The sequence below is a fragment of the Oncorhynchus mykiss genome, chromosome 29, assembly GCF_057628025.1.
Source record: "Oncorhynchus mykiss isolate SJ-2025 chromosome 29, ASM5762802v1, whole genome shotgun sequence".
In the NCBI taxonomy this organism is placed as follows: domain Eukaryota; kingdom Metazoa; phylum Chordata; class Actinopteri; order Salmoniformes; family Salmonidae; genus Oncorhynchus; species Oncorhynchus mykiss.
Window position 1 is genome coordinate 21,031,718 of NC_143050.1, and position 11,514 is coordinate 21,043,231.

An 11,514-nucleotide genomic window follows, 5' to 3' on the forward strand; every position below is an offset into this window, starting at 1 on the left:
TGTATGTTTGACTAAAGACATGAAAGCCTCTGTTTCTCCATGCCACAGCAATCTTCTGAGTGCGCGCCAGACAGTGGAATTAACGGCAACACACTGCGCCATTAGTTTGTTGTCATCTTATAAAATGCCCTCCCTGGCACTCAATGACCTCTTTCATTATTTGTTTTATTTGCATGTATTGTTTTGTATTGTTATGTATTACTGCACTGTTGGAGCTAGGAGCATAAGCATTTCGCTACACCCACAATAACATCTGTGTATGCGACCAATACAATTTTATTTGGCTAGCACAGTAAACATCTTAAAGGAAGGACATCAGAAGATATTGATGAAAACAGGATGACTGATTATGACGCACAATAACAAAGGTTATGGAGGACTAGGCAAAACAACACCACAGTTTTGTGTAGGCCTTCTACCCCAGCCAATTGGTGTCTGGACTCTGGACCTTTATAGCACAGGACAGGAGGTAGTGCTCCCTCTCATTCAGTGCATTAGAGGCTTTCCTCAATTGGCCTAGACAAGGCTGCATGTAACTGGTTTAAAAATGACTTGACAGATAGAATTCAATGTGTATCAACTGATGTTGTCCTGCAAGGGTCGATTCTGGGTCCTGTACTTTTGACTGTTTACATTAACAATATCTACTTGCCTGTAAAAAATGGTAACCTGCACTTGTATGCCAATGATACTGTTGTGTATGCTATTGCCCCAACGGTTGACCAGGCTCTAGCTGAACTAGTCTGCCTTCATTGTATTACAGAAACAGATTATTGATCTGAAATGATTGTTGAATGCAGGTAAAACTAAATATATGTTGTTCTCTAGACTGCATTAAACTGATTTAAGCTTATGTCCATATTGATTGTGTCTAGCTTATAAATATCTGGGCATCTGGATATATGAAAAACTGTCTTAAAAAGTGGGCTTATTCTATAGAAATAGGTCCTCCCTCTGGCTAAGTAGTAGAAAGCAGATTATTCTGTCGAAGTTCCTATCGGTCCTAGACTATGGCGACATCATCTATTGAAAGCAGCTGCCACCTCATTAAAGCCGTTAGATGCAGTCAGTTTATCATAGCTTTATTACGGGCTTCAATTTTAGTACACATCACTACGTTCTCGACCAGAAAGTTGGTTGGCCATCTTTGATGTCCTGTCGGTTGATACATTGCTATTTTCATTTATAACGTACATTTACAAAAAGTCCCAATGTACAGTGCCTTTGAAAGGTATTCAGACCCCTTGACTTTTTCCACATTTTGTTACGTTACAGCCTTATTCTAAAATGTATTAAATCAAAAAATTGTCCGTAGAGCTCCAAGACAGGATTGTGTCAAGGCACAGATCTAGGGAAGCGTACCAAAAAAAACGCTGCAGCATTGAAGGTCCACAAAAACACAGTGGCCTTCATCATTCTTAAATGGAAGAAGTTTGGAACCACCAAGACTCTTCCTAGAGCTGGCCCACCAGCCAAACTGAACAATCGGGGAGGTGACAAGAACCGGATGGTCACTCTAACAGAGCTCTAGAGTTCCTCTGTGGAGATGGGAGAACCTTCCATAAGGACAATCATCTCTGCAGCACTCCACCAATCAGTCCTTTATGATAGAGTGGCCAGACAGAAGCCATTCCTCAGTAAAAGACATGACAGCCCGCTTGGAGTTTTCCAAAAGGCACCTAAAGACTCTCAGACCATGAGAAACAAGATTCTCTGTTCTGATGAAACCGAGATTAAACTCTGTGGCCTGAATGCCAAGCATCACGTCTGGAGGAAACCTGGCACCATCCCTACAGTGAAGCATGGTGGTGGCAGCATCATGCTGTGGGGATGTTTTTCAGCATCAGGGACTGGGAGACTAGTCAGGATCGAGGAAAAGATGAACGGAGCAAAGTACAGAGATCCTTGATGAAAACTTGCTCCAGAGAGCTCAGGACCTCGGACTAGGGCGAAGGTTCATCTTCCAAAAGGACAACGACCCTAGCACACAGCCAAGACAACACAGGAGTGGCTTGGGGACAAGTCTCTGAATGTCCTTGAGTGGCCCCAGCCAGAGCCTGGACTTGAACCTGATCAAACATCTCTGGAGAGACCTGAAAATAGCTGTGCAGCAACGCTCCCCATCCAACCTGACAGAGCTTGAGAGGATGTGCAGAGAAGAATGGGAGAAACTCTCCAAATACAGATGTGCCAAGCTTGGAGTGTCACACCCAATAAGACTAGAGGCTGTAATCGCTGCCAAAGGTGCTTCAACAAAGTACTGAGTAAAGGGTCTGAATACTTACGCAAATGTAATATTTCAGCTTTACATATACCATACATTTGCTAAACTTTCTACAAACCTGTTTTTGCATTGGCATTATGGGGTATTGTGTGTAGATTGATGAGGGGAAAAAAACTATTTAATCCATTTTAGAATAAGGCTGAAACGTAACAAAATGTGGGAAAAGTCAAGGGGTCTGAATACATTCCAAATGCACTCTACCTAACATCTTTACTAAATTTTTGAAGAGAACTCATCTGTAAAAGAGACCTTGGTCTCAGTATGACTCCCTGATAAAATAAAGGTTCAATTTTAAATAAAATATTAGGGCATTATTTTCACTAAGTTCAAGTCAATTCAATAAGACGTCTTTAGACTTAATCATCTCAAGGGACAATTATACATTATCACACATCCAGCATTACATAAGCCCATTACATACAGTACCAGAGAAAAGTTTGGACACACCTACCCATTCAAGGGTTTTTCTTTATTTTCACTATTTTCTACATTGCAGAATAATAGGGAAGACATCAAAACTATGAAATAACACATATGGAATCATGTAATAACCAAACAAGTGTTAAACAAATCCAAAAATATTTTATATTTGAGATTCTTCAAAGAAGCCACCCTTTGCCTTGATGACAGCTTTGCACACTCTTGGCATTATCTCAACCAGCTTCACGAGGTAGTCACCTGGAATGCAATTCAATTAACAGGTGTGCCTTGTTAAAAGTTAATTTGTGGGATTTCTTTCCTTCTTAATGTGTTTGAGCCAATCAGTTGTGTTGTGACAAGGTAGGGTGGTATACAGAAGATAGCCCTATTTGGTAAAAGACCAAGTCTATATTATGGCAAGAACAGCTCAAATGGGAAAAGAGAAACGACAGACCATCATTACTTTAAGACATGAAGGTCAATCCTTTTCCGCAGCAACCAGTGATCCGGGTCAACAGCATCAATGTAAAAGTATAGCTTCCGTCCCTCTCCTCGCCCCTACCTGCGCTCAAACCAGAGACCCTCTGCACACAGACCACAGTCACCCACGAAGCACCGTTACCCATCGCGCCACAAAAGCAGCGGGCAAGGGGAACAACTACTTCAAGGTCTCGGAGCGATTGAAACGCTATTAGCGCGTACCCCCGTTAACTAGCTAGCTATTACACATCGGTTACATAAGTCCATTAGCATTACGTCACAACAAGCATTAAGTCACTACATGCACGCTAGCTAGCTAGTACAACATAAGAAACAACACTAGCTAGCTAGTACACACAAGCAAGCTAGATAATACAACATTAGCTACAACACTAACTAGTTAGCTAGTACACATATACAGTAGCTTTCGAAAGTATTCACCCCCCTTGGCATTTTTCCTATTTTGTTGCCTTACAACCTGGAATTAAAATAGATTTTGGGGGGGGGTTGTATCATTGTATTTACACAACACGCCTACCACTTTGAAGATGCAAAATATGTTTTATTGTGAAACAAACAAGAAATAAGACAAACAAACTAAAAACTTTGTGCATAACTATTCACCCCCCCAAAGTCAATACTTTGTAGAGCCACCTTTTGCAGCAATGACAGCTGCAAGTCTCTTGGGGTATGTCTCTATAAGCTTGGCACATCTAGCCACTGGGATTTTTGCCCATTCTTCAAGGCAAAACCGCTTCAGCTCCTTCAAGTTGGATGGGTTCTGCTGGTGTACAGCAATCTTTAAGTCATACCACAGATTCTCAATTGGATTGAGGTCTGGGCTTTGACTAGGCCATTCCAAGACATTTAAATGTTTCCCCCTAAACCACTCGAGTGTTGCTTTAGCAGTATTATTAGGGTCATTGTCCTGCTGAAAGGTGAAGCTCTGTCCCAGTCTCAAATCTCTGGAAGAGTGAAACAGGTTTCCCTCAAGAATTTCCCTGTATTTAGAGCCATCCATCATTCTTTCAATTCTGACCAGTTTCCCAGTCCCTGCCGATGAAACACATCCCCACAGCATGATGCTGCCACCACCATGCTTCACTGTGGGGATGGTGTTCTCGGGGTGATGAGAGGTGTTGGGTTTGCGCCAGACATATTGTTTTCCTTGATGCCAAAAAGCTACATTTTTGTCTCATCTGACCAGAGGACCTTCTTCCATATGTTTGGGGAGTCCCCGACATGCCTTTTGGCAAACACCAAACATGTTTGCTTATTTTTTTCTTTAAGCAATGGCTTTTTTTCTGGACACTCTTCTGTAAAGCCCAGCTCTGTGGAGTGTACGGCTTAAAGTGGTCCTATGGACAGATACTCCAATCTGCAAGCAAACGTATGATCTCCATACAATTTTTTGTTTCCAAAACCAGAATCTGTAACAAACAGAGTGGACTGCGTTTTGTAGACTTTGCCAAAGATTTTAAAAATTGTGTTATTTAGGAGTGCAAGACCGAATTTAGTTTGTGCACGCTTATCCTGTACTACTAAGAAAATTAAAAGAGACCTACTAACTTCTATCAACCCCTACCCCAGCCCATCCATTGCCTTACAACCTCAATAACCCTATACACCAATCTTTCCCTCTCTTCCATATACCGGTACTTACAACATAAATCAACACATGCTTCACCCTGGTACTACTGTTGTACTGTGTTGTTGTATGTGTCAAACTGCTTTGCTTTATCTAGGCCAGGTCGCAGTTGCAAATGAGAACTTGTTCGCAACTAGCCTACCTGGTTAAATAAAGGTGAAATAAAAAATACATTTTAAAAGAACTACCTGGTGGGCGCAGTGTGTACTCGATCATCACTACCACCCCCCCGAAAAAAATACTACCTGGAACGTGTCCTTAGTCAACAGCCCCTCCTATACGTGGCAATTGGCTAAACAGACAGGACACGGGGACGCCCCTCACTGACGCGATTGAAGGATAAATATCAACGCCACCAAATTGTTTCAAGAACACCGGTGAAATAGCTAAGTCTACAGAAACCCTCATTTTTAAATTGGGCAATATACTTAGTATCAGATACATAATATTTTGTAAACTACAGTTGACTGAGTTTAGCTAGATATACTCTGCAAGTAACAATTCCTTTAAAATGAACGGGCAATTGAACGGTTTCCATAACTCACTCATTGATGAAGACTGCTTTTTGTTCACCTCTGAATCTGTTGGAGAAGGGCACCCAGGTGAGTTTGCGTATGTCTTATTTTAGCTAGCTACTTTCCAACATAAGGAAAGGTTATGTGGTAGATTCAGCGAACTAGCAGCAAAGTGCTGCCAAATGCCTGCCAGTCCTTTTTACGAACACGCATAAACGTTAGCTAACATATTGTTCGTATGCCCCAGTCAGCTAGCTATTTGACTATTTTTCCACATTTGCTGATCTTTGAGTCAGCCGATATTATGAATGGGGGACACGAGCCAGAGTCAGGCCACGCGGGTTGCCTTCGCCATGGGATCGGGTGCTAGCAAACGTTAGCTAGAAGCTCATGCTAATCCAGAAAAGTGTGACACTAAAATACTTGTCTGGATGGTCAAGTCGCCACCTGTGTTACGTGGTGGGTTTATTTAAAAACGTAACACATATGCCATATTTGTATATATTCGGCGTTTTTCCTTTCATTGAATTTATCAGCACATTTTGGGCGAGTCGAACAACGGTATTACATCAGTAGACTGCGAGCTCGTGCACGTAATGCAACTGCGAGCGCGGACCAAGTAGGTTTTGTTATCTGGTCACTGGGTTATCGGAGTTCTCTAGCAGTGGTGTATTTTAGTTCATTTCAATGCGTGTATAGTAACAATTGTCGGTGATTTATTTTGATTTGACTGAAGCATGAGACCACAGTGTACTCATTTCACCTCAAATCACAATTGTTTCATGAGCTGAAATAAAATATCCAAGAAATGTTCCATACGCACGACGAGCTTAAATGTTGTTCACAAATTTGTTTACATCACCGTTAGTGAGCATTTCTCCTTTACCAAGATAATCCATCCATCTGACATTTGTGGCATATCAAGATGATGATTAAACAGCATGTTCATTACAGGGGACAATTAAAAAGCCACTCGAAAATCTGCTGTTTTGTCACACAATACAATGCCACAGATGTCTCAAGTTTGAGTGTGCAATTGGCATTGTGACTGGAGGAATGTCCACCAGAGCTGTTGCCAGAGAATTGTTGTTAATTTCTCTACCATAAGCCACCTCCAATGTCTTTTTAGAGAGTTTGTCAGTAAGTCCAACTGGCCTTGACCGCAGACCACATGTATGCCGTCGTGTGGGCGAGCGGTTTGCTGATGTCAACATTGTGAACAGAATGCCCCACCTCTACCGACAACAAACAATTGCATTTTATCGATGGCAATTTGAATGCACAGAGAGCGTGACGAGATCCTGAGTTCTATTGTCGTGCCATTCATCCACCGCCATCACCTCATGTTTCAGCATGTTAATGCACAGCCCCATAACGCACAGTCCCAAGGATCTGTACACGATTCCTGGAAGCTGATAATGTCCCAGTTGTTCCATGACCCGCATACCCACCAGACATGTCATGCATTGAGCATGTTTGGGATGCTCTGGCTCAATGTTTATGACAGCTGTTTCCAGTTCCCCCCAATACCCAGCTTCTTTGTACAGCCATTGATGAGTGGGACAATATTCCACTGGCCACAATCAACTGCCTGATCAACTCTGCGAAGGTGATGTCGAGCTGCATGAGGCAAATAAATGGTGGTCACACCAGATACTTACTGGTGTTCTGATCCAAGCCCCTACCTTTTTTTAAATGTACCTGTGACCAACAGATGCATGTCTGTATTATCAGTCATGTGAAATTCATAGATTAGAGCCGAATTAATTTATTTCCTTATGAGGTAAAATCTTTGAAATTGTTTCATGTTTTTATATTTTTGTTCAGTTACATTACAGTAGCTAGCCAGGTTTTCTGGCTACAGTCCTCATGTGCAGGTTTAAGTGCAATGCTCACTCGACATTTGGGGGAGGGAGACAGCTCCATTGCAGCTGATTATCTAGGCTTACCTCCACCCTAAATATAGGCCTAGGCCTCTTCTCCAGAGACTGCAGTGCTGTGGGCAGCCTGTCGCATTATGTACCTTTTGACATAAGAAGCTGCTTTAAGCAAGTAGTCACTGTTGTAACAATTCAGTGCATATGATAATCTTTTGAATTAAAAGCCAATATGGTGCTATTGGTGAGAGAGTCTTGTAGAGACTGGTTCCGAAGACTGCCCCCCTCCTTGCAGGGCTGGGGGGTGCCAGCCATGGTGTGAATGGGCTGTGGTTAGGAATGTGGCCACTGTGGTGCTTTGCAGCTGTCGCTCATGTACATGGCAATGGCTGCTGAGTGGCTTGTTGCAAGTTTGGTCCATTAAAGGTTATTGGTTTTGCATTTGCAGGGATAAACTGCCTGGGGGAAGTGTTCAGCGGGGTCTTTAAAAAAATAAAATTAAGCAGGATACACCCCATTACTCCCATTTCTTGTTTGACAGATAAGATTTGTGACCAGATCAGCGACGCTGTGCTTGATGCCCATCTCAAGCAGGACCCTGATGCCAAAGTGGCATGTGGTAATGATCAAGCACCCATTAAAACAATTTATATATATTTATCCATGTTGCACTAACATGACCGTGCTTCTGTCCCCCCTTTATCACCCTGAATAGCTAATGCTCATGTTTACCTCACTCCCACTCACTTTCCTTCACTTGATTTTCTTCCGTTTGTCCCCTTCTTTCTCTCACATGCTTTCGCTTTCTGTCTGCATTTTCTTCAGAGACTGTAGCTAAGACTGGGATGATCCTGCTGGCAGGGGAGGTCACCTCCAGGGCCAACGTCGATTACCAGAAGGTCGTCAGGGACACGATCAAGTACATTGGCTATGACGACTCCTCCAAGGGTATTATGGCGAATTTGCTCTGATTAGATTAAATCACTCACTTCCATTGAAAACATGGTTTTAAGAGTTCACAGGGTTTACTTTAGTAGGTACAGAAAGTAACACTGAGGTTTGACTATTCCCTTCCCACAGGCTTTGACTATAAGACCTGCAATGTCCTGGTGGCTCTGGAGCAGCAATCCCCTGACATTGCTCAGGGTGTTCACCTGGACCGCAAAGAGGAGGATGTGGGAGCTGGAGACCAGGTTAGAAGGTTCCTGTCTTTGAGTGTTTGTGTGAGGAAGTGACTGGGCCTTGACAGTATGATAGTGTTTGTTTTTGTCCCCGCTCCAAGTGTTTGACTGTGTTTTGTGTTACAGGGTCTGATGTTTGGTTATGCCACTGATGAGACGGAGGAGTGTATGCCCCTCACCATCGTCCTCGCCCACAAGCTCAATGCCAAGATGGCTGAATTGCGCCGCAACGGAACCCTCCCCTGGCTGAGGCCAGACTCCAAAACTCAGGTTAGATTCAGCACTGTAGCCCATTAACACCCATGCACCAAATATGGCAATGAAGTCATGTAAATCCCTTGTCCAGATCTTCGTAATGAAGCCGGCTTTTCAGATGCACTCCAATCACATGCAGGTATCCTAGTACCTTGCCTTACCTTGTCAGATGTGTGTACTCATTGAATGACACTTAATACCTCGTCTCCCTCTCTAGGTGACTGTTCAGTACAGGCAGGACCGTGGGGCCATGCTCCCAGTGCGTGTGCACACTGTTGTGGTGTCCGTGCAGCATGATGAAGTAATTTGCCTGGATGAGATGCGTGACGCGCTGAAGGAGCAGGTTGTGAAGGCTGTGGTGCCCACCGTGTACCTGGACGACGACACCATCTACCACCTGCAGCCCAGCGGTCGCTTCGTCATAGGAGGTCCTCAGGTGAGACTGAGAGATGTATTGTACACCACTGTCCTCAATAGACTCTAGAAAATGACCATCCAGAGAGATGTGATCAAGTAGCTACATAGTCAGTCAGATTTGTTTTTTAAAGTAGGCTCTTGTCAACACGAGAGATATTTCTAAGACTGTCCTGGGCTCCTTGGCTGACTCTCCCCCTCGCAGGGTGATGCTGGCCTGACCGGACGTAAGATCATTGTGGACACCTACGGAGGCTGGGGGGCCCACGGTGGAGGGGCCTTTTCAGGGAAAGACTACACTAAGGTGGACCGCTCTGCTGCTTACGCTGCCCGCTGGGTGGCCAAGTCCCTGGTGAAGGCTGAGCTCTGCAAGCGCGTGCTGGTCCAGGTCAGGATTGAGCTAATGGCTGCAACCTAACAATTTTATTTGTCTTTTGTGGTCGTTTTCAGCTTTTGATTTGCTGTAAGAGTCATTCACTTAGAACTGTTATGTATAACAATGAGATGAAAAGTATAAGAAATAGCATATTTTACAACCTGTCATGTGAATCTTGATCATGCGTGTTAATAAGAGGTGGCTGTGTTGTCAGGTAGCCTATGCCATTGGAGTGGCCCATCCCCTATCCATCTCCATCTTCCACTATGGGACTTCTCAGAAGAGCGAGAGGGAGCTGCTGGACATCGTCAAGAAGAACTTTGACCTCCGCCCTGGTGTCATTGTTAGGTAGTGTGGAACAATGGTGGCTGCCAGGAACACATTTTGTTATCAGGGGTCCCATAGGGTCGGAGCTGGTCTTCATGGGTCTAGGGGTTCTACATTTGAATGGGGACGGCTTGGTTTGCCCTCTAGTAATCTGTGCATTTATTTACCCAGTTCAACACTATTGTGCTTTCTGTGTTCCAGGGAGCTCGACTTGAAGAAGCCTATCTACCAGCGGACTGCTGCCTATGGCCACTTTGGGCGGGAGGCCTTCCCCTGGGAGGTCCCCAAAAAGCTAAAATACTGAATCCCTCACCCTGAGCTATGGGTGTACTACAGAAAAACCTACAAGCTCTTGGGAGAGATGAATGTCCACAATCACCCCCAAACTCTCATCCCTAAAGGAAACATTTTACACTCCTGTACCCTCTCTACCCATCTGCAATTGCTTGCACACCCCCTGAAATCCATTTCCTGTCTTTCCCTCTGACAGTTGTTTTATCTTCACAGAAATGTATTTTCTCTCTTCTCCCTCCTGTTTCCGTACCTATCCCCCACCCAATGTTTCTCTGGTTGGAGAAATAATTGATGGCACATTTTAGGGCTGAAGAACACTAGGAGTTGCAATAGGTAATTAGGATGTAAATCTTGTCCCCTAAACTCTTTTCGATTAAAAGTTAAGTATTTGTCAGATGTAACCAAAAACCCATTTGTCAAAGTGGAACTGCAGAACTTGAGTTTTCTTGAACTATAGTACCTTGTTTGGAACAGTCATCCCTTCAGACCATGTTTTCTGACGTGTTACAGAGAAGTCAGAAACTTCTAATGAACTCTGGTTCTGTTGGGATGTACGTTGTATCTCTATTCCCTCTGTCACATCCTTTGTCAAATTAAGATTACATGTGAAAGTTCTAGAATGTTCTGATAGACTAAGGTAAAGGCACGGCACTTCCCCTCTAGACAGTGACCACTGGGTGTCGCTAGAGAAACTGCTTCAGTCTGCTGAGGGGCTCTCTACCATTTGATAACTCAGTACTTGAAAACAAACGTAAGTGCTTCATTTTTGACTGGCTTTGGGGACCTTTTTAAACATGGATGCTGACAAGTGAGGAAGGTTAACTTAAAAAAATAAACAATTAAAAATCATTAGCATTGTTTTACCCTCTGGTTCCTAAAGTGGTCCACAGAAACACTTTGGGTTGCCGCCATTAGGTGGTGCTCTAAGCAGTTGCCAGTGTTATTTATATTTTAGCGACAAGGGTTTGGGAGATGACTGACTGCAAAAGTACTTTAACCTTTTTTTTCTTCCCACATGCCCACTGATAGAAGCAAAAGTCTGGCGGGTGTTGTACAGAGAAACCGGCCTTGTTTACAATGCTCTCTCTGTTGGGTATGTGCGGACTGCATCATTTGCATTCTCTACATTTGTTTTAAATCTTTCTTTTTTTTACATTTTTGGTGTTGAGGCTCAGTCTGGTTACTGAAGGTGTAAAAGTGCCTTTTTAATGTTTTTACCTCCCCACACACACCCTGCCTGCTCCTATCTCCAACCCCTAACCTGTGATGCTCTCTTGATGCTTACAGACCCCTCCCCTTGGCTCAAATGTTCAATTTCCTAAAGACTTGAAATGCTCCATGTGAAACCTTTGAATAAAAGTCTACCCTGATGTTCTGTACATAATTCCTTAAATGTTTTTATTTTTAAATTCTCAATATTCAACTCGCAGCACTAACCTCCAT

The 11,514-nt window shown here is 43.5% G+C and overlaps 1 protein-coding gene across 1 annotated transcript; it reads left to right on the forward strand.

Moving 5' to 3' along the window:
* The first annotated feature begins 5,084 nt into the window (after window positions 1–5,084).
* On the forward strand, window positions 5,085–11,450 carry mat2aa (methionine adenosyltransferase II, alpha a). Its single transcript, XM_021591099.3, has 9 exons — window positions 5,085–5,434; window positions 7,766–7,843; window positions 8,050–8,172; window positions 8,305–8,417; window positions 8,532–8,675; window positions 8,878–9,096; window positions 9,280–9,462; window positions 9,665–9,798; window positions 9,979–11,450. Exons 1-9 carry the CDS (start codon window positions 5,344–5,346, stop codon window positions 10,079–10,081), a joined length of 1,188 nt encoding a protein of 395 aa, XP_021446774.1. The 5' UTR covers window positions 5,085–5,343; the 3' UTR covers window positions 10,082–11,450.
* The last annotated feature ends 64 nt before the right edge of the window (window positions 11,451–11,514 follow it).

Coding starts and splice junctions, on each gene's coding strand:
- mat2aa (XM_021591099.3), top strand. CDS start 5,344: ATGAACGGGCAATTGAACGGTTTCCATAACTCACTCATTGATGAAGAC. Junction 8,676..8,877: donor GGCCAGACTCCAAAACTCAG/GTTAGATTCAGC, acceptor CTCCCTCTCTAG/GTGACTGTTCAGTACAGGCA. Junction 9,097..9,279: donor TCGTCATAGGAGGTCCTCAG/GTGAGACTGAGA, acceptor TCCCCCTCGCAG/GGTGATGCTGGCCTGACCGG.